General features: G+C 33.1%; 2 protein-coding genes across 2 annotated transcripts in view; one reads left to right on the top strand and one right to left on the bottom strand.

The window, feature by feature from the left end:
- LOC126888883 (uncharacterized) overlaps nucleotides 1–24047 on the top strand; it is a 173871-nt gene that overhangs the window by 118049 nt on the left and 31775 nt on the right. The window contains exons 2-3 of the mRNA XM_050657316.1: nucleotides 13042–13132; nucleotides 17533–17801. Coding sequence (XP_050513273.1) covers nucleotides 13042–13132; nucleotides 17533–17801 — 360 coding nt within the window. The remainder of the gene's footprint in view (nucleotides 1–13041; nucleotides 13133–17532; nucleotides 17802–24047) is intronic.
- On the bottom strand, nucleotides 18652–19759 carry LOC126888885 (stabilizer of axonemal microtubules 2). Its single transcript, XM_050657318.1, has one exon. The coding sequence runs from the start codon at nucleotides 19654–19656 to the stop codon at nucleotides 18745–18747; it is 912 nt and encodes a 303-aa protein (XP_050513275.1). The 5' UTR covers nucleotides 19657–19759; the 3' UTR covers nucleotides 18652–18744.

The raw sequence follows: 24047 nt of genomic DNA, 5'->3' as shown, positions 1-24047 counted from the left end.
AAGAAATGTATGGAAAGACTATAATGTTAAGTGTAGTATTAAGTGTTTTATACAAACAAATGTAATATTGTATATATTATAGTAGTATAGGATATAGCATTATATATAAATATGTAATAGTAATTGTAAGGAAAAATTAAATCTTTCAGCCCTAGGCCTTCACGGCCTGTTGAGCTTAATAAATAATAAATATTATATTACTGAATAGAGAATTGAAGAACCTTTCAAATGAGCTAGCACACGACCCCTATTCTCATTTAAAAAAATCATCGATTACGTCATCACGTCCAGATGGATGACGTCACTAGTATATCATATATGCCACAATATCACAACTTAAAAATAAAAATCGACCTGTGTCGGGATTTTTCCTTAAAGTCGCCGGTTTACGAAATAACGAATTTATTCCTTTCATTTGCACCATACTGTCGGTGGAAAATAGTGTCGCGCACGCTTGATTAGCAATTAAAAAACAAAGAAGTTTTGAATCTTGTATTGCAAAAAACTCTTAGGGATTTCATCAATCGATGTTTAAAGAATATCTACCTACCTTGGCAACATTCAAATTTTCAGTTTTTCACATAGTTTTTGAGGACTAAAAATGGCCGATTTCGCAATTTTTAAATTTTTATTCGCTTATATGTCAAAAACTATCATTTTTAGAGAAAAGTCACTAAAGACCTTTTCTATTTGGAATGATCCAGAAAACCTAAAAAAACTTTTTTCCATGCAAAAAAATAATTTTAGGAAAAAAACAAAAAAAAAACGTTTAAAAAATTATTGATCACCTTTTGGTCATGGCAACATGCAAATTTGTTAAAAGGAGTCCTTTTTGAGTAAGATTGTGCAAAAAATACGAATTAGAATATTTTCCCTAGCGGATGCGCAGTGGCTTTCTGGACTAACTTTTGATTAAATAATTTTAAATTAGTTATTTGTTGTTATTACTATTTTTTAATAATTTTTTACTAATTATTTTTTGTTAATTTAACATTGTGAGTGTGCGTAGGTATGTTTTTGGAAAGCATTTTTGAAAAATTTAAATGCAGAATGAATGCTTGCATTATTACCGAGGGCCGAGGGTTATAAATAGACTAAATATACCGGGTGGTGAATTGGAAAACGGGCCATAGGAAACTCAATGTAAAATTCTAATTGTTCAATTCCTGCTTCCCTTATTATTTTACATCAATAGTCATGAGAAACTATTTGTAGAGCATTAAAATCTGTATTAAGATATAGAAAAAATACCTGTATTAAGATGTAGAAAAAAATATTTACAATCTTCAAACCTTCATATTATTTAGGTTACAATTTTCAAATGAAGAATTTCATTAGTTAACTTAGGGTCAACAAATTAAATTTGAAAAGGTACTACTGAAAATATGAAAATTTTTTTTGAGTACATTGAATCCAATACTTATTTACGTTTTCTCGGAATTGAAAATACATCGGTTAAATTCAAACGACTACAAGCAACCATATACGAGTACAGTTAAAACCGGCATTCTACCAGCATCCTACATATTTGCAAATCAGGTTAAAAAATTTGTTACAGAATGATAAATAATACTATTATTTGCATAAAGTGCTCATCTTTTCAGCCGATATCGTAGTTTTCCTTTAACATAAAACTAGATAATTATCTAGTACTCTAATTGAAAAGCTATTGTCATATCTCAGTGAGAACTAGATCAGCGTAGTAATTACAGTACCGGAAAAATATACGTACCTGTTGTTGATATTGTTTGCAAACTGCATATTATTATCGATTCTAATAATAGATAGTAAACTATCAGTGTAAATACGTATATTATATTGTTTATATTTATATTCGTTTGGAATCAGAACACTTTTTTCCTTTATAATTTCTTCCGCATCAAGTACCTAGTCAACTTTATTGGCGACATACTTTAAAATATTGTTTAACAAATGAACAATATTTTTAATAGGAAAAACCAGATTATAATAGTCCAGGAACCAAAGTTTTCCACCTCGCAATTTTTACAGAATGGATCGATTTGTGTGAAAATTTGAGAATAAGTAGTGGATAGTCCAAGGATCAAAATCTATATGATGCCGAAAGACGATTTTACTATGGGGGTGGTTACCACCCCATCTCGGGGGTGGAAATTTTTTATTATATTTTGACCACAAAAGTTGATAAAAATATTAATTTCGAGCAAAAATTGTTCTATACATTTTTTTTATAAAATTAATAGTTTTCGAGTTATTCACTATCGAAAGTATTAGTTTTATATCGAAAAAATCAATGTTTTTCGATATTATACTCATTTACGATGCACTCAATTTTTGACGTAGAAAATTTTTTATTAAACCAAGTTCTTGGGAATTAAGTAACCTACAATTTCATATTTAAACATTTTTTCGTATCTTTGATGCTAATCTTTCTATTCTGAAGAAAATGGCATTTTTTACCAAACTACAAAAATTCGTTATTCGCTTTTAACTCCAGTTTTTTAAAAACTAATCATTCTCAGCCAGTCAAACTTCTAGAATCTATTAATAATACATAAATAAAGAAGTATCAATAAGGCCAATGACTAAAAACACCACTAACTTACATTATTATGCTTCCAATTGGATTGCTCCTTTTTTTTCAAAAAATATATTGATTTTTTAATGGTAACTTTTTTGTTTCTTATCCTAGAAAGTTCTTTAAAAAATAATTTTGTAGGTTTTACAAGATATATAAGGTTATTAATATTAAATCCTTTTAAAATCCTCAGTCGCAAAAAGGTGTGTTTGAAAAGGTTGGTAAAGGTGATTTTTGCATGTTATTATAAGATTTGATTGTCAATAGCTCACTCAATTTTTAGCGTAGAAAATTTTTTTGCCAACCATGTTCTTGAAAATTAAACAGGCTATAATTTTATAGTTAAATATTTTTTCGTATCTCTGATGCTAATCTTTCTATTCTGAAAAAGGTGCATTTTTACCATATTACAAAAATTCGATATTCGCTTTTATCTCCATTAAAAAAAAACTAATCATTCTAAGACGGTCAAACCTCTAATGACTAATTTTAATTAGGGTGGTAAGTACGGGAAACTTTCCGATCACTTTTTCGCTGAAAAAAATAGGGACTGACATTCTTTTTATTATAAGTCACTTAAGTTTTGAGCTAGAAACTATTTTTTTATTTCTTTATTTCTGGAGATAGATATTTTTAAATACTTTAAATTAGTTTAAATAAGTTTTCCTCGAAAAATGCATAGTATTTCCGTTATTTGACTTTGAAACTACAATATTTAGCATTTGACGAAGAAGAGCTAACATATAATGAAGTATAGCTCGTTTACTATTCATCTTAAAGAAAAATAAAAAAAAAGTTTTGTTTATTTTTTCAAAATGTACCTTTTTGTTAAGCAAAGTTGTTTTGATAAAACGATAACTTTTTGAGTTATTAGCAGAAAACTGATTAAAAACATTGATTTTTTCGATATAAAACTAATAATTTCGATAGCGAATAAATCGAAAACTATTAATTTTATCAAAAAAATGTATAGAAAGTTTTCTGCTTAGAATAATTGTTTTTACCAATTTCTGTAGTCAAAATAAAATAAAAAAATTTCACCCCCGAGATGGGGTTGCAACCGCCCCCATGGATAAAGCGCCTTTCGGCATCATATAGATTTTGATCCTTGGACTATCCACTCTTTATTCTCAAATTTTCAATAAAATCGATCCATTCTGTAAAAATTGCGAGGTTTTGTCCCACTTTAAGCTTCTTACTTGGACTATTAAGGATGAAGGAGACTTTCGTCAGATTCGAGGAGGAAGCAGAGAAGATGGCTGATCAATGAAAATAAAACTAAATATATGTATATGAGCCGCAATAACCAAAGCAGAGACAGAATCGATCACCATCTATGACTTTAACTTGGAGCGCGTTAGAGAATTTAAGTATCTTGGAACAACGATAACTGAAGACAATAACGGACCACAAGAAATAAACATTAAAATACAAGCCGGCAACAGATGCCTTTATGCCCTTCAAAACGTTACAAAATCGAAACAACTAACAAGACGTACAAAGATACAAGTATATAAAACAATAGTACGACACATTGTAATGTATAAAAGCGAAACGTGGACGATAACAAAGGCAAACGAAGAGAGACTACGTGTTTGGGAAAGAAAAGTCCTACGGCAGATCTTTGGGCCTGTGCTTGATGAAGCAGCAGGACAATATAGGATAAGAACTAACAAAGAGCTCGAAGAACTTTACCGAGATGCCAACATCATAAAAGAAATAAAGTCTAGAAGGCTTAAATGGGCAGGACACATCAGAAGACATTCTGACCAAAGAACAGTAATGGGAGGAAGTCCCAACTGGAAGAAGACCACGCGGACGCCCTCGACTCCGGTGAGGAGATAATATAGCAGGGGACCTGAAAGTTATGGGCGTGGAGTATTGGATAGAGGTTGCTCTAGGCAGAGAAGAGGCATGTTGCGAGTCGTCTAAAACCCACGAAGGGTTATAACGCTTCGGAGTAAGTAAATAGATATTTTTACTGCAATATGTACGCCAAGGACTACCCCAAGGATAAGTTCTAAGTTACAATTTATTCATAATAACTATCAATAATGATATCTGTACGATTATTCACATGCCAGTGAAGTACAACTTATATGCAGACCACCTGATTTTATATTGCCGCGGTAAAGATACATCCACAACTTCAAATTTAATCGAAAAAACAGTAAACTTTATACAAATAGTCGGAGAGATATTTTTTTTTTATTTATTATCTCTACATATGACCTGGCCTCTAGTGACTAATCCAGGTCGTTTTTTCCTGATGAAATTACAGATATTTTTCTTTTTTTATATTTTTACATTTTTTACTCAACTATTAAATCTATTTTTACAATTAACAATTTGCCATATCTATTAATTACGTTTAACAAACAAATTTAAATAAACAATTTGAAATATTTTTGGTACTATCAACTCCCTTCTAAGTTATAAAGACAGTCCCTCTATTTTCAGAAGAGAGTTGGTAGTTTTTTTTAAATTTCATGAATTATGTATTGAATTATTATTTTTATTTATTTATTTTATATTGAATTATTATTATTATAATTGTAAATATCTATAAAATAAAAATGTGTGTACCATTTTTATATATTCGGCTGCAATACGAAGGAAAAACAATCTTACTTTTTAATTAGAATAAGGAGTGCAGCCAGTCCCTTTAACTGCAGTTTTCTGCTCTTATTGGAGCGTCATCAGAAGGAACGTAGGCACTGTTCTCCTTAATCCAATCAAATCGCATCGAAATGTTTTCCCAAATATTGCAGCCAAAATGATGGTAATGGGTGGCTAGCGCCATCTGGCCGTAAAAATACGAAGCAAGTTTTCAATCCTAATAGCAAATAATTAATATTGAAAAATATCAAAAATTACTAAAAGATTTTTAAATTGAAAACTTACTGGTACATCCCCATGTATACGCCTCCAAGACTTCTACAATTTGCAAGTCATATGGATGCTGCAGTAAAGACGATAGGGAAGGAATTCTAAACCTTGCAATTCAAATCCCCCGTCTGCAGCCGGCTAGGAACTGAAAGATGCACCATAGTTACTCTACTGAGTAATAAGAAAATAAAATAAAAATGTGTGTACCATTTTTATATATTCGGCTGCAATACGAAGGAAAAACAATCTTACTTTTTAATTAGAATAAGGAGTGCAGCCAGTCCCTTTAACTGCAGTTTTCTGCTCTTATTGGAGCGTCATCAGAAGGAACGTAGGCACTGTTCTCCTTAATCCAATCAAATCGCATCGAAATGTTTTCCCAAATATTGCAGCCAAAATGATGGTAATGGGTGGCTAGCGCCATCTGGCCGTAAAAATACGAAGCAAGTTTTCAATCCTAATAGCAAATAATTAATATTGAAAAATATCAAAAATTACTAAAAGATTTTTAAATTGAAAACTTACTGGTACATCCCCATGTATACGCCTCCAAGACTTCTACAATTTGCAAGTCATATGGATGCTGCAGTAAAGACGATAGGGAAGGAATTCTAAGCCTTGCAATTCAAATCCCCCGTCTGCAGCCGGCTAGGAACTGAAAGATGCACCATAGTTACTCTACTGAGTAATAAGAAAATAAAATAAAAATGTGTGTACCATTTTTATATATTCGGCTGCAATACGAAGGAAAAACAATCTTACTTTTTAATTAGAATAAGGAGTGCAGCCAGTCCCTTTAACTGCAGTTTTCTGCTCTTATTGGAGCGTCATCAGAAGGAACGTAGGCACTGTTCTCCTTAATCCAATCAAATCGCATCGAAATGTTTTCCCAAATATTGCAGCCAAAATGATGGTAATGGGTGGCTAACGCCATCTGGCCGTAAAAATACGAAGCAAGTTTTCAATCCTAATAGCAAATAATTAATATTGAAAAATATCAAAAATTACTAAAAGATTTTTAAATTGAAAACTTACTGGTACATCCCCATGTATACGCCTCCAAGAGAACAGGAGAACAGTGCCTACGTTCCTTCTGATGACGCTCCAATAAGAGCAGAAAACTGCAGTTAAAGGGACTGGCTGCACTCCTTATTCTAATTAAAAAGTAAGATTGTTTTTCCTTCGTATTGCAGCCGAATATATAAAAATGGTACACACATTTTTATTTTATTTTCTTATTACTCAGTAGAGTAACTATGGTGCATCTTTCAGTTCCTAGCCGGCTGCAGACGGGGGATTTGAATTGCAAGGTTTAGAATTCCTTCCCTATCGTCTTTACTGCAGCATCCATATGACTTGCAAATTGTAGAAGTCTTGGAGGCGTATACATGGGGATGTACCAGTAAGTTTTCAATTTAAAAATCTTTTAGTAATTTTTGATATTTTTCAATATTAATTATTTGCTATTAGGATTGAAAACTTGCTTCGTATTTTTACGGCCAGATGGCGCTAGCCACCCATTACCATCATTTTGGCTGCAATATTTGGGAAAACATTTCGATGCGATTTGATTGGATTAAGGAGAACAGTGCCTACGTTCCTTCTGATGACGCTCTAATAAGAGCAGAAAACTGCAGTTAAAGAGACTGGCTGCACTCCTTATTCTAAGTAAAAAGTAAGATTGTTTTTCCTTCGTATTGCAGCCGAATATATAAAAATGGTACACACATTTTTATTTTATTTTCTTATTACTCAGTAGAGTAACTATGGTGCATCTTTCAGTTCCTAGCCGGCTGCAGACGGGGGATTTGAATTGCAAGGTTTAGAATTCCTTCCCTATCGTCTTTACTGCAGCATCCATATGACTTGCAAATTGTAGAAGTCTTGGAGGCGTATACATGGGGATGTACCAGTAAGTTTTCAATTTAAAAATCTTTTAGTAATTTTTGATATTTTTCAATATTAATTATTTGCTATTAGGATTGAAAACTTGCTTCGTATTTTTACGGCCAGATGGCGCTAGCCACCCATTACCATCATTTTGGCTGCAATATTTGGGAAAACATTTCGATGCGATTTGATTGGATTAAGGAGAACAGTGCCTACGTTCCTTCTGATGACGCTCTAATAAGAGCAGAAAACTGCAGTTAAAGAGACTGGCTGCACTCCTTATTCTAAGTAAAAAGTAAGATTGTTTTTCCTTCGTATTGCAGCCGAATATATAAAAATGGTACACACATTTTTATTTTATTTTCTTATTACTCAGTAGAGTAACTATGGTGCATCTTTCAGTTCCTAGCCGGCTGCAGACGGGGGATTTGAATTGCAAGGTTTAGAATTCCTTCCCTATCGTCTTTACTGCAGCATCCATATGACTTGCAAATTGTAGAAGTCTTGGAGGCGTATACATGGGGATGTACCAGTAAGTTTTCAATTTAAAAATCTTTTAGTAATTTTTGATATTTTTCAATATTAATTATTTGCTATTAGGATTGAAAACTTGCTTCGTATGTAAATATCTATTTTTGAATTTATGTTTTATTTTATTTATTTTAACTTTAGCTTACTCAACTTCATCAGGGTTGGATTATTGGTTGTCTTCTTCTATTATTATAGATTTCTTGTTGTTTTTTTAGATTGTTTAATATTTCAAAATATTCTTCATTTTGTAATATATCTCTGATTTCAATTCTTTCTAATCTTCTTCTCATTTCTCTATGTTCTTCATTTTCTATAGTATTTTCACAATGTAACACTATATGTTCTGGTGTACCTAGTTCTCCACATTCAAAATATGCATCATCTTTTAAGTTAAATCTTTCCAAATATGTTGGGTACGGTCCATGTCCTGTTAGAAAGTGTATTAAACCTTGTTTTGGATTAAAATAATTTGGAATGTTTTCTAATATTGGTATAAAATTGTATAAACGTCTAGATTTTGTTGAATTTTCCCATTCATTTTGTCTTTTTCTATTTATTATTTCTTTTAATTCTCTTTTATTTCTTATATCTAATCCTATTATTTGTATTATTTTTTCATATTTTTCTTTTTTTAGCCAATAATTACATGCTCTTTTTTGTGTTTCTAAATGCATTGGCATTACTCCAGTTAAAACTGTGAGTGCCTGTGTTGCAATTCGAGGTATTTCTTTGAATTGGTTTAAATCTTACTTAGATAATAGGAAACAATTGGTTAGAGCAAATGATACTGACTCTAGTCTCAAAAACATTATATGTGGAGTACCACAAGGTTCAGTATTGGGTCCTCTACTTTTCCTGATCTTTATAAATGACATCACTAATTTAAAAATCGATGGAAAAATTTTTCTTTTTGCTGATGATACCAGTATCACTTGGAGCAACTCAACTATTGCAACTCTTCATGCAACTATAACTTCTGATCTTCTTACGATAAAAACCTGGTCTGACTCTAATTTACTCTCCTTTAACGTGGATAAAACGGTAGCATTATCATATAAAGGTGCTCTTCAACCCCTGCTTGTGAATAGCAGCCAGATCTCTACCGTTGATTCTGTAAAATTTCTTGGTATTCTTTTAGACAGCAACCTCAAATGGTCCCTTCATATCGATTTGTTAAGTAAGAAACTCGCCTCGGCCTGCTATGCCATAAGATCTGATTCGAAGGAACTCAATTTAGCATCTTCTAAAATAACATATTTTTCTTTATTCGAGTCGCATCTTCGATATGGTCTTCCTTTTTGGGGGTCTAGTACAGCTGCCCAATTTGATGTTATTTTCAAATTACAAAAAAGAGCAATAAGATATCTGTTTGGCCTCAGAAGAACAACCCATTGCAGAAGTTACTTTAAAGATCACGAAATTTTAACCCTTTCATCTTTGTATATTTTAGAAACTGTTTGCTTAATTCGTAAACACATGCATGTCTTTCCAGCAAGGCCTCATCATGACTACTCCACCAGAAATTCAACTTTTGATGTCTATTTACCGATCCCGTCTTCTGAGTTAGTAAAGAAATCTATACTATATTCCGCAAAAAAACTATACAACCATCTCCCTTTACAACTTAAATCTGCAACATCCTTTCTCAAGTTCCGTAAAATGACAAAAGCTCATTTATCTAAAAGACCATATTATTCAGTAGAAGAGTTTCTTAATGACTAACTATGAAATCACAGTAATGTACAAGTAACTAAAGTGTATTTATCTATATTTGGGTGTCACATACAGCAGCTTAAACTTATTAGTTCCTTTGTTTGTGTTTTATTATATTATGTTGTAGGTTAAATTTTGCAATTTATAGTAATTTTGCAATATATTGGTTTTTGTTTTTTACTTCACTTTTTTTTAACTTGTTTATATATTTTTTTTATTGACGATTTATCTAATTTTATAAAATTGTATTTGTTATTGTTATTGTTATGTATATCTTTTTCGTGAATCTATGTTAAGCTTTGTCCATAAAATTGTATAATTTTCAGTGACAATAAAGCATATTTCTATTCTATTCTAGTTGTTCCAAATGCTCCCGTCATTCTTACAAGAAATCCTCTCTGAGCTCTATTTAATTTTTCTGCATTTTTTTTTTATTTATTAATCTATGTGCCCATACACTTGAACCGTACCCTACAATTGATGCAAGTATTGTACTTAGGTATATTCTCATCTGTCGGAATGAAATTCTATATTCCTTCTGTGCTAGACTAGCGATGCTATGCATGATCTTTGTTGCCTTTTCACAGATACAATTCATCTGTTTTGTAAATAATTTTTGTTCGTCTATTATAATACCTAAATATCTTGTTTCCATTTTTCTTTTTATATGTTTTCCCTCTAATTTTTATAATTGGATCTCTTTCTAAATTTCTTTTTATTAAACTATAGTCGGAGAGCTAGAAGCGGATTTTGTGCGTGATAAGTAATATGGAAAAACTATACGGGGATATGTTGAATTAGTTGTGTACATGACTTTCACCAACGGCCGGAAACCAGAGTTGGGACCGAGGGTAGTTATAAGGGGTCAACGTCGCGGATTTTATTATTTTTTTTATGACGTTCATGATCGAGATAGTTCACCAAAATTTGGGAATAAGTAGGTCATGACGTAACTAAGTAAAACCTCTAGGGGCGGAACGCTGCGTGGCAGACAAAGGGGTGGGGGTAGGGGTGATTATAAAAAATATAAAGGGTTTTTTCGACGTTCGTGATTGAGATAGTCGACCAAAATTTGGGAATAAGCAGATCATGACATTACTAAGTAAAATCCCCAGAGCCGGAAACCAGAGTTGGGGATGAGGGTAGTTATAAGGGGTCAAAATCGCCGTTTTTATTATTTTTTTTTGTGACGCTCATGATCGAGAGAGTGCACCAAAATTTGGGAATAAGTAGGTCATGACGTAACTAAGTAAAATCTCCAGGGGTGGCACGCTGCGTGGCCGACAAAGGGGTGGGGCAGGGGTGAATAGAAAAAATATAAGGGTTTTTTTGCGACGTTCGTGATTGAGGGAGTACACCAAAATTTGGGAATAAGTAGACCATGACATAACTAAGTAAAATGCTCAGAGCCGGAAACCAGAGTTGGGCATGAGGATAGTTATAAGGGGTCAAAATCGCCGTTTTTATTTTTTTTTTGTGATGCTCATGATCGAGACAATGCACCAAAATTTGGGAATAAGTAGGTCATGAGGTAACTAAGTACAATCTCCAGGGATGGAACGCTGCGTGGCCGATAAAGGGGTGGGGGTAGGTGTGAATAAAAAAATATAAGGGGTTTTTTGCGACGTGCTAGATTGAGATAGTGCACCAAAATTTGAGAATAAGTAGGTGATGAGGTAACGAAGTACAATCTCCAAGGGTGGAACGCTGCGTGGCCGATAAAGGGGTGGGGGTAGGTGTGAATATAAAAAATATGAGGTTTTTTGCGACGTGCTAAATGGAGATAGTGCACCAAAATTTGGGAATAAGTAGACCATGACTTAGCTAAGTAAAAGCCCCAGAGCCGGAAACCAGAGTTGGCGATGAGGCTAGTCTTAAGGGGTCAAAGTCGCAGTGTGTATTATTTTTTTTGTGACCCGGCACAACATTTGTCCTCCACGCAGTGTTCCGCTCCTGGAGATTTTACTTAGTAATGTCATGATCTACTTATTCCCAAATTTTGGTGCACTATCTCGATCACGAACGGCAAAAAAAACCCATATATTTTTATACTCACCCCTGCCTACCACCCCTTTGTACCCCAAGCAGCGTTCCGCCCCTGAAGATTTTACTTAGTTATGTCATAACCTACTTATTCCCAAATTTTGGTGCACTATCTCCATCATGAGCGCCACAAAAAAAATAATAAAAACCGCGAATTTTACCCCTTATAACTACCCTCGTCCGCCACTCTGGTTTTCGCCTTTGGGGATATTACTTAGTTATGTCATGGTCTACTAATTCCCAAATTTTGGTGCACTATCTCAATCACGAACGTCGCAAAAAACCCCTTATATTTTTTTATATTCACCCCTGCCCCACCCCTTTGTCGGCCACGCAGCGTTCCACTCCTGGAGATTTTACTTATCTACGTCATGACCTACTTATTCCCAAATTTTGGCGCGCTATCTCGATCATGAGCGTGACAAAAAAAATAATAAAAACGGAATTTTGACCCCTTATAACTACCTTCCTTCCCGACTCTGGTTTCCGGCTCTGGGGATTTTAATTATTTATGTCATGGTCTACTTATATCCAAATTTTGGTGCACTATCTCAATCACGAACGTCGCAAAAAACCCCTTATATTTTTTATATTCACCCCTACCCCTACCCCTTTGTCGGCCGCGCAGCGTTGAGCCCCTAGAGATTTTACTTAGGTACGTCATGACCTACTTATTCCCAAATTTTGGTGCACTATCTCGATCATGAGCGTCATAAAAAAAATAATAAAATCCGCGATTTTGACCCCTTATAACTACCCTCGGCCCCAACTCTGGTTTCCGGCCGTTGGTGAAAGTCATGTACACAACTAATTCAACATATCTCCGTATAGTTTTTCCATATTACTTATCACGCACAAAATCCGCTCCCAGCTCTTTGACTGAAATGTGTAATATTTTTTATGTAGCTGGAAGTCACGGTAGGTTAACCCTCGGGTATTTACCTTCTTATTAATAAAACGGAACGCAGAACAGTACGAAATAACTACACAGGACTGAGGGATGGAAACAGGTGTTAAGAAAAACCCTGCAAGGAATAAAATATATTTCTTTGACGTCATGTTTAAATGAATTAAAATGGAATAACTAAACTTACCACCGACTATGGGTTTTTCCACTAATAAAACTGTACTGACTGAATTAATTGCTTAATTTTCATGTGCCATTTTGGCGAAGAACTTAGATTGAAATAAATAGGGGGTATTCCATTTCCTCTTTTTTCTTCTCTGTATTGAAAAATTATAATGTAATGTAAAATTTATATTTATTATTTATTTATATTATAATGTGTCAATAACCTTGTAGTTGAGACACAATGAACCAAATAAAAAAAATTATAGATAATTCAACCTACCTATTACCCAGAATTATTTTCTTCATATTTTTTAATGGTAACTAAGTTTTGTGTTCTTTGTTCTAGGCAATATATAGAACCTGGTGGGAGAACGACACCAAAATCTAATGAACCGGTAGAAAATAAAAGATATTCAAGACAAGAGGAATCAACAAGGGTAAGTAATTTAAAAAATTTAAATGTTTTTCTCCTTAAAGAGGAAGGCGCAAAATCGTGGCCCAATGCTGTTTAAATGCATTAATTTTTTTCGAATACTGAGAAAACTAATAAATATTTTTGGAAAATTTAAACGCAGAATTAAAGATAACATTATTACCGATGGCCGAATGTCCCTTAGAATAAACAAATTGTTTTTTTAAATGAAATATTTGAAATTAAAAATCACACTGAATTTTCTCTTTTTTTTTTCACCTGTGTTACTTAATAAAATAAACATTATAGAAGTTCTCAAGGACTTTTGGCCCTCGGTAATAATGTAATCTTTCATTCTGCGTTTAAACTTTTCAATAATATTTATAGTCCAAGTAATGAAGCTTAAAATTGGACAAAATTTACAGAATGGATCGATTTGCTTGAAAATTTGAGAATAAGTAGTAGTGGATAGTCCAAGGCTCAAAATCTATATCATGCCGAAAGGCGCTTTTACCATGGGGGTGGTTGCCACCCCATCTCGTGGGTGGAATTTTTTTATTATATTTTAATCGCAAAAGTTGGTAAAAATGTTAATTTTAAGCAAAAAACGTTTTATACATTTTTTTGATAAAATTGATAGTTTTCGATTTATTCGCTATCGAAAGTGTTAGTTTTATATCGAAAAAATCAATGTTTTTAATAAGTTTTCTGCTAATAACTCCAAAAGTTTTAACCGTTAAAATAATAAACAGTTTTAATAAAAAAAGTAAATAACCTTTTTAATAAACAAAACCGTTTTTTTTTTAATTTTCTTTAAGATCAATAGTAATCGAGCTATACTTTATTATATGTTGGCTCTTCTTCGTCAAAAGGTAAATATTGTAGTTTCAAAGTCAAAAGACGTGAAAACTATACATTTTTCGAGGAAACTTGTTCAAACTAATTTAAAGTAAGTACTTAAAAATATCTATCTCCAGAAATGAAAAAAGTCTCTAGCTTAAAAATTAAGTGACTTATATGAAAAGAATGTCAGTCCCCAATTTTTTCAGCGAAAAAGTAATCTCAAGGAACCCTCTAATCAGCACCCTAATTAAAATTAGCCATTAACTTTATTTGGCCTTTTTTATTTATGTATTATTAAAATAGGTTCTAGAAGTTTGACCGGCTTAGAATGATTAGTTTTAAAAAAAAATATAGTTAAAAGCGAATAACGAATTTTTGTAGTTTGGAAAAAAAATGGCCTTTTCTTCAGAATAGCAAGATTAGCATCAGAGATACGAAAAAATATTTAAATATAAAATTGTAGCCTATTTAAGTCCCAAGAACCTGGTTTGCAATAATTTTTTTACGGCGAAAAGTGAGTGAGTTATTGACAATTAAAACTTGTAATAACATGCAAAAACCACCTTTACCAACCCTTTCAAAGTCACCTTTTTTTGCGACTGAGGATTTTAAAAATATTTAATATCAATTGGCTTATAGGTCTAGTAAAAACCTACAAAATTATTTTTTTCCCAAACTTTCTAAGATATAAAATTAAAAAGTTACGGTTAAAAAATCGATATATTTTTTTGAAAAAAAAAAAGGAGAAATCCAATTGAAAGCATATTAATGCAAGTTGGCGTTGTTTTTAGTCATTGTCCTTCCTAGATTTCCTTCCTTCCTAGATTAGCATCAGAGATACGAAAAAATATTTAAATATAAAATTATAGCCTGATTAATTTTCAAGAACATGGTTGGCAAAAAATTTTTTTACGCTAACAATTGAGTGAGCTATTGACAATCAAAACTTATAATAACATGCAAAAATCACCTTTACCAACCTTTTCAAACACACCTTTTTGCGACTGAGGATTTTAAAAGGATTTAATATTAATAACCTTATATATCTTGTAAAACCTACAAAATTCTTTTTTAAAGAGCTTTCTAGGATAATAAACAAAAAAGTTACCGTTAAAAAATCAATATATTTTTTGAAAAAAAAGGAGCAATCTAATTGGAAGCATAATAATGTAAGTTAGTGGTGTTTTTAGTCATTGGCCTTATTGATACTTCTTTATTTATGTATTATTAACAGATTCTAGAAATTTGACTGTCTTAGAATGATTAGTTTTTAAAAATTTAGAATTTTTGTAATTTGGTAAAAAATGCCATTTTCTTCAGAATAAAAAGATTAGCATCAGATAGACGAAAAAATGTTTTAATATAGAATTGTAGGTGACTTAATTCCTAAGACATTGGTTTGAAAAAAATTTTTCTACGGCAAAAATTGAGTGAATCGTTAATGAGTATTTGAGTATATCGAAAAACATTGATTTTTTCTATACAAAACTAACATTTTCGATAGCGAATAAATCGAAAACTATTGATTTTATCAAAAAAAATATATAGAATATGTTTTGCTTTAGAATGAATGTTTTTATCAACTTTTGCGGTCAAAATATAATAAAAAATGTCCATCCCCGAGATGGGGTGGCAACCAACCCCATGGTAAAAGCGCATTTCGGAATTATATAGATTTTGATCCTTGGACTCTCCACTATTTATTCTCAAATTTTGAAGCAAATCGATCCATTCTGTAAAAATTGCGAGGTGAAAAGCTTCTGTTCCTGGCCTATTATTAGTTTTTTCCACAAACTGTGGAAGATGCGCCGACTCCCTCCACAGATGGGGTAAACTCCCCTCGCCTTCTTGTGACTGCGGCGCTGCAAGACAGACGATCAGTCACATTGTTCAGGACTGCCCACGCAGAGCATACACAGGCGACCCTATAGACTTTGTAATGGCAACCGAAGGGTCAATCGAATATATAAAAAAATTGGACATCTGTTTGTGATGCATTGTATAATGCATAAATCTAAATATATTCTGTGATATACTTAAGCCATACGCTAAATAAATAAATATTAGTTTTTTTAGAATAGCTAAGCGCTAAACCCGACGACTGGAAGAAAAGTATAGTATGCCCGATCTATAAAAAAGGAGACAAACTCCAGTGCAAAAACTACCGTGGAATCTCTCTACTATGTACAGCATATAAAGTCCTCACGTATATTATAAACCAGTGGCTCCAACCACTAGCAGAAAATATTATTGGAGAGTATCAGACGGAAGATCGACACTGGATCAAATATTCACAGTAAAACAGATCTTGAGCAAAGCATGGGAACACGATATTGATGTTCACAACGTGTTTGTAGACCTCAAACAGGCATACGACTCAGTCAAAAGGAACAAACTATACTATATATTGGCTGAATTGGCAATACCACACAAGTTAATAAGACTCATTAAAGCCACAATGGATGAAACTCAGGCATGTGTACGAATACAAAACCACCGGACAGACTTTTTTAACATTTCGCAGGGACTAAAACAGGGAGATGGGCTGGCCCCAACATTGTTTAACCTGGCACTGGAGTATGCGGTTAGGCAAATGCAAACTGGACGAGGAAATCTACTGACCAACCGAACGGTTCAACTGGCCGCTTATGCTGATGATATTAATATTATGAGTAGAACATCAACAGGAGCACAGGAAACATATGCAGAGTTAAAAACACAAACAAAAATGCTAGGTCTGGAAATTAACACAGAAAAAACAAAAATAATGACTCAGACGAGAAGAAATATAGTCCCAGAAAACATTATACATGAAGATGACATTGAAACGGTTGAAAAATTTACATACCTGGGAGTAGAAATATATGCCGACGGATCAGAAGATGGAGAAATAAGGAAGATAATAACGCAGGCAAACAGAGCTTATTTTGCCCTCTCCCATATATTTCGGTCAAAAAGTGTCCACCGAAATACAAAGATGAGAATCTATAAAACCTTAATTCGACCAATAACATGCTTTGGCAGTGAAGTCTGGGTGCTGAAAGAAACATCCAAAAACAAACTCGACACATTCGAAAGGAAAGTACTTAGGAGAATACTAGGACCTGTGAGGGAAAACGGAATCTTCAGAAGTCGATACAACAACGAGCTTTATTAACTTTATAAGGAAACGCCCCTGTCAGACTTCATTAGATTACAAAGATTGCAATGGGCCGGACATGTGATAAGAATGGGAGAGGATAGGCTACCAAAACGAGCACTGAATGCTAGAATGCAAGGAAAGAGACCGGTTGGGAAGCCAAAAAAAGCGCTGGGAAGACACAGTAAACAGCGACGCACAAGCCCTTTTAGGAGTCCGTGTATGGAGAAGAGCAGCCACAGACAGGCAAGGGTGGAGGCAAAAAATAAAGGAGGCCAAGGCTCAGTTTGGGCTGTAGTGCCGTAGAAGAAGAAGAAGCGCTAAAATATCTTCTAACTCTTGTGTGAATAGCTTGGGTGAGATGGTATCTCCCTGTCTTACTCCTCGGTTTATTTCAATTTTAAACTAAAGTAAATTGTACTTCCATTAAATTTTGATTTCAGGAAAAGCAAAGACCACCAATTTATAATCCAGAAGATTATGCATACTGGATTAAGAAATGGGGGAAGAAGTCAGGTCATGGCATTATATCTCTTTATTCGACGTCTAGTATGTCGGATCTAGAAAGTAACTACTCTCAAAGTCACTCGTACAGAGACTACAGGAATCCAATGCTGAGTTCTTCAGGAATGGAAATGACATTAAGGCAATTTGGAACGGTCTCAGAACTGCTTGCTAAACTAAAGTGTGATCTTAGATTAGCTTATCCAAGGTATGATTGTAGTTTTATAATTTATATTACAATTTACTGCTGACCAAGACACATTTTAGTCTCTGTACATAATCTAAATATGCATTATTTTAAAAGCAGTGTATGAATATTTGTTGGAGATGGAAGCAGGTCTATTGTTTTTTATTTTTTGTATTTTATGAAAAATATATATTTCTGACTTTTTTCAGATTTTTCCGAAATGTGCGTAATCTTCAAAAAACCCGAAAAACTGTTTTGTGGGATTTGGAGGATTGTCTCCATTTTATAGACCTCAAAAGTTTTTTACTCAAATCAAGGTTTTTTATAGGTTAATATTATATAATTTAAAATAAACGAGTCCTTTATGACATGCATAAAATTTTACGAAACACATTTAAACCTCCAAAAACCATGCCTTTTGCAAAACTCCGTGTTTCGACAAATTTTTGAATATCCCAAAGGGCTCAGTTACTCAGGTCTCTTACATGGAGAAAACCGCTAAACTCATAAAAAACCGCATTTCGTGATTTTGAAAATGGCGCCCCTTACAGAAAAATCTAAAAAAATTGATAGTTTAATTTTTTATTAAACACACAAAATACAAAAATGGACTTGCAGCCATATTCAAAAAGGGACGTTCTCGAAAAAAAAAATAAAATAAATAAAATAAATAAAATAAAAAAACGGTCATTCTTGGCAGTAGGGGGAGGGTGTATTATTTTTATTCATAGAGAACGTAAAAAAATGAGCAAAAATTGAATTCAGGGAGTATGGGGCATTTTGCTATCTTAAGGAAGATACACTTTAATTTAAAAGCACCATTTCTACATACTATGTTATCAATGTGATCTAAGAAAGCAAACAACTAACGTTTTTGAGAAAATATATATACTCAATATATAAGTGTAAAATATTTGTAAATATTAAAAAAAAGGGACATTTTACATAAAAAATTTCCAAAGTTTCAGCAAGCTGCTTTAGGACAACAGCAAGACATACAACATTGAGCTGGGCCCATACAAACGGGAGGGGCTACGTTATAAGAAGGGGGACAAGGTACACAAGAATCATCATCATCGCATTCAATGTATTCACCTGGCGGTCCATAGCTGAGTCTGTTGATAGTGTTATCCTCCATTCGAAGTTTTGGTGGAACAAACTTAGGCTTTTCTGCCCAAGGCATGTCAATACGCGCAGGGGGCTTCCAAGGCTGATAAGACATTTTTTGTACAGTTTTGTCACTTATTCTTCCAGAAGGTGCAGGAATTGCATTAATTGGTCTAACGGGCACTACTTTGGCCTTTTCCAAATCTTGAGGCATGTAAGATAGTCTGTTGACTGTTTTATTACTCAGTGGACAATCCGAAGAAAATAGATTAGCAAATGGTTTGATTGGAACTGTTTTTACGGACGGTTTCGGTACGTAGTCGTGTTTGTTGGTAGTGATATCTTGCATTGGTCCTGTTCCTAATAGTTTGTGTTCGCAAGGATAAATGGGACATGCAGGTTTAGCTTTATGTGGCTGGAAAGACATCCGGTTTACTGTATTGTCTGATATCTTACCTTCACCAACACATAAGTTGTTTTCTGGAATGATGACAACAGGTTTTTCTCCTTCGACTGGAATAAATGATTTTCTGTAAATGGTTCCATCTTCCATTTTCAATTCCGGTGGTATGAATTTCCTTAAAGGTGCATACGATTTTGGTCGTGGTGGTTGGATGTACTTGCATCTTTTTGGTACTTTTCTTACTGGTGGAACTGACGAAATTTGCACTGGCACACACACATTGCAGCATTTGCTTGGTCCCGGAGGTGGACATGGTGAATGAGAATTTGTCTGTAAGAGGGGACCACATGGCATACACGAGGCCATCTTTACGATGAAATTGGCAGGGACTTAAAATGAGATGAATCAATTTAGAAATATAGTTTTAAAACGTCAAAAATAATGTCAATTCGTGACAAAAAATTCGTATTTGATTTCAGAATTTTAGAAGTGTCATCTATAATAAAAAATGACAATTTTATGGCCACTATAGTTGGAATATAAACGAGACCGATATTGAAAACTAATTTTGTTTTAAACAAACTTACAAGCGAATTTTTTTACAAGATAAATTTATAATGTAAGTGGCCAATTTAAAACTGTGTTTTAATTAAAACGAAAACAAGAGAATCGCCATTTTTTTTCGGTCTGACCATAGGTTTCCCTGTACTTGTCTATCTTTCATTTGGAAGTCAATATTTGAGTATTCTTTGGATATGTCCATACCATCTTAGTTGTTTGGTACCAATATCTTCAACTATTGTATGGTTTATTTTTATGATTTCTCTTATTCTACTGTTAGTAACTCCCTCCAATCTCGATTTCCCTGCCGAACGTCTCCAAAAATCCATTTTGAAATCCAGAAACTGAGTGTTTCTTTCTCCTGTCGTGTCATCTACATTCCCTTCTTTTGTGATGATCATACCCAGATACTTATATCTGTCGAAATGCGTTATTATTTCTCCATCTTCCAATGAGAGGTCCTGCTGTATCCCATCGACACACATATAATGCTGTATTTCTTATCTTTACTTCAAATATTCAAATGTTCAAATATCCCCATTTTTTTATATTTCTCGATTAATTTTCTTGTCATATATTCAATATCTTCGTACTCTTGTGCTATTACTGGTTTGAATTAGTGACTAATGACCTTCTGGAACTTTTGATCTTTTGTTAATTTACTGACAATATCCTACACAAACTTATGAAAAGAATACTTCCTTTCATAACTTCGTCAAGGTTAAATGAGATTGTAAGTACTTGAAATATAAAAGCACTCAAAAACTCACTATTGACGCTAAAATATGAACCATCATTTGATGATATAAATCAATTCATTTAACTAAATAAATGTTAACGAAAGAGTTGTGCAAATACCAATTGGTTTTTGGTTTTTATTCATGTAAATAATTCAATGTTACAAGTATTGTAACTTACTATCTTATATTAATTTATTCTTATAAACCTGGATCCCGCGTACCAAAAAAGTTGATTAATAGCAAGCTGAAAATTTGTTAATAGCTTAACGGTGTCTAGGCGGACAAACTTTGATGTATGGGAACACTGGAACATTGAAAGTTTTAATTGTGGAACAGGTTAAAAATTTGGAACGTCAGACTACGAAAACGTTGCATGTATTTTGTCGGAAAGAACTTCCAATTGATTTTTTACTATTTCCTTAAACTCTCATGCAAAAATCAGACTGGTGTTTATCACCAACTGGGCTTCTAATGAGTGGAATACGAAGAACATGTCAAATGACAGGAATCGTGTTGTTTAGTAATAGCAGTCTGATTTTTGCATGAGGTTTAATGAAAGGGTAACAAATCAATTGTAAGTTCTGTCCGACAAGGTACATGGAACGTTTTCGTAATCTGACGCTCCAAATTTAGGGCAGTAATTGAGGGTATTTGGCTCCGAATTCCATCCTACTACATCGATTTACTTGATCTTTTCACAGTAAGCAGGGAATAGCTCAAGAAACAAAGTCTACCCTATGCCGATGTGCGCTGTTATTTGGGGGTAGTTTCCACCCCTTCTCGGTGGTGAAAAATGTTTTTGTTAAAATAGCCACAGAAGAGTCTAGAGAACCTAATTTTAAGCAAAAACTGTTCTATATTTATTTTTGAAGTTATACTTCTTTACCGGCGATAGAGGGTGAATTTTTATATGTTAAAACCTATCAGCCCGGCGCATGCGCATTATAACTTTGTTCTGAGTGGATGTTCAAATGACATGTCAAAAATTATCCGATATGGCAGCTGTAGGACAGCTGTGGTTTGGAGGTAAAGGTAAAGGTAAAGAAATGTATAATATATTAGTTTTATTGTTGTGAGGACAGAAACAAAAAAGTTTATAATATTGTAGTGACTTTTAAATAGTTTTTAAAAGCAACAGGTACGTAATAATTGTTAATGTGTCATGGGTATAAACCTACCTATTTGATCTGCCAAAATACATAGTATGTAATACTTTTATTTATATAATTTGATTACCATCAAAATTTCTATCAATATTCACCTAATATATTGTTTTCTTACTCTATGTTTTGTTGTATTTTTTCAATTCTAAATCATTTCAATTCAAAATTAAAATAATTTGATCAATTTTCAAAATATCAAAATATCACAAGTTTAATCCGTTTAGTTAGTCGATCTTCGTAAATAATGACACATAGTGTCCATGGCTAAGCGGAGAAGGCGAATGAATTCCAATACCAACCACGCTTATCAGCGATGGTTCGAGTCCCAATAGAAAGCTTTCTTTTTTGTTTTTTTTAATACATTTTATGATTGTAAGTATATTTATTATATAATTGTATTTTCAGAAAATACGTATTTAGTTAAAAAAATTTTCGACAATTAATGTTCAGACATCATTTGTGGCTTATTTAATGTGTTTGTGTGTGTTTTATTCTTTTATTATTTTAATTTTTGGCACTGTTCTAATAAAAATGTTTGAGAAGTAGTAAGTATAAATTAGTTTAATATTTAAACAAAATATAAATAAAAAGTATATTAATTTCGTTTAAATCATATAATAGAAGTATAACTTCTTACGTGCGTACAAAGTACACACACATTCTTTTTTAACATAGAAATAACACTATAATAAACGGTATTGTAGAAGGAAAACGATGCATTTACATATTAGTGGATGGGGGTTAAAATTACTTATCATTTTTTCTTAAAATACATTAGTTATCAATTTTTTTTGCAGCATATCTCGCTTAGTTTTAATGCAATGGACCTTTATTATAGCTCGTTTTAAAGGCCTTTTCAAGCACTACAAAAGGTATTAGTAGCATTATACACCTAAAATCGACCGTTTCTCTGTCATTTCAAGTTGAATACACCAATTTGAGAATGTACCAAAAAACAAACTAATTTCACCTACCATATCTCTTTTTGTATTATAACTAGAACATTTATGAAAGCAAATGTCTCTTTGTTTTTTTTATAGCCTACAAAAGTGTAAATTAATTTTTTTTTTAGTTAGATGCATAGTTTTTAAGGTTTTCGCAAAAAACCGTTCGAATAGGTATTATGTTTCAATGAAAATTTCCAATTTTCACCACCAATATCTCAAAAAGTATTGAGTTTTCAAAAAAAATTATACAACAGTTTTCGCTTAGAATTAGGTTCTCTAGAACCTCTCCAGAAGGTTCTAAGAAGGGGTGGGAACCACCCCAAGATAAAAGCACACATGGGCATAGGGTAGACTTTGAATTAAGAGATAAGTAGAGGCTAGGCCCAAAATTTCATTAAAATCCATGCAGTAGTATAGAATTCGGAAGTAATACCCTATTCTTGCTCCCATTGACTGGCGTAATTTTAAAACTGTTTCACAATTAAAACTTCCCCTGTTTCAGTGTTCCCGTAAATCAAGGTTTGTCCGACTAGACACCGTTAAGCTATTAACAAATTTTCAGCTTGCTATTAATGAAGTTTTTTCTGGTAGACGGGATCCAGGCCTATTATTACAAATTAATCTAGCACACAGAATTTAGGGTCATTAAACAACTTTAGTGAAGTAAGTAGATGACAACCACGGATGAATTTCTCTCTAATTTCTCCCATTTCTGAAAAATGGCACTACACAGGTTTTGTATGGGTTTGATATAGTTGTCTCCTAATAGCAATTTGAGGATCTCTCCATGTAGATAAGGCGAAAACGGCGGGTTCGTTGGGAAAAATATTCCCATTAGATTTTTTTGCATAATCACATTCGTGAGACATCCCAGAATAACGTTCAAGAAGTCGCCCACGTGAAAAGTGGTCCAAATTTTTTTTAACAATTTTTTTTAAATCAAATTGCAAAAATCAATATTTTTGGCCCCGACATTTTTTTCTTAGGTTTTTTGGACCATTCTAGATAAAAAAGTCTCTTATAATTTTTCTCCAAAGTTGATTGTTTTTGAGTTATAAGCAATTTAAAATTGCAAAAAAACGAAAAATGGCGATTTTCAAGGCATATTAACTCGGTTAAAAATTATTATGAAAGTCAGAAAGTGACTAAATCAAATTTTAATGCCCCCTTACAATATCCTGAAGAAATTTTTGTCATTATTTGATTACTAAGCTGTTATTTTTAAGTAATGATAATGAGCGCCATGCACGTGTTAGGCGGCCGAAATGCTGAGTGCGAGAGAGATGCCATTCCGGCAGTCCAATTGTGCATCTTACTCGCACTCACATTTACAGCCGCGTCAATAC

This window comes from Diabrotica virgifera, chromosome 7 (genome assembly GCF_917563875.1).
Source record: "Diabrotica virgifera virgifera chromosome 7, PGI_DIABVI_V3a".
NCBI classification, from domain to species: domain Eukaryota; kingdom Metazoa; phylum Arthropoda; class Insecta; order Coleoptera; family Chrysomelidae; genus Diabrotica; species Diabrotica virgifera.
Note: the sequence above shows the minus strand (reverse complement) of the source record. Positions and strands in the feature narration are given on the sequence as shown.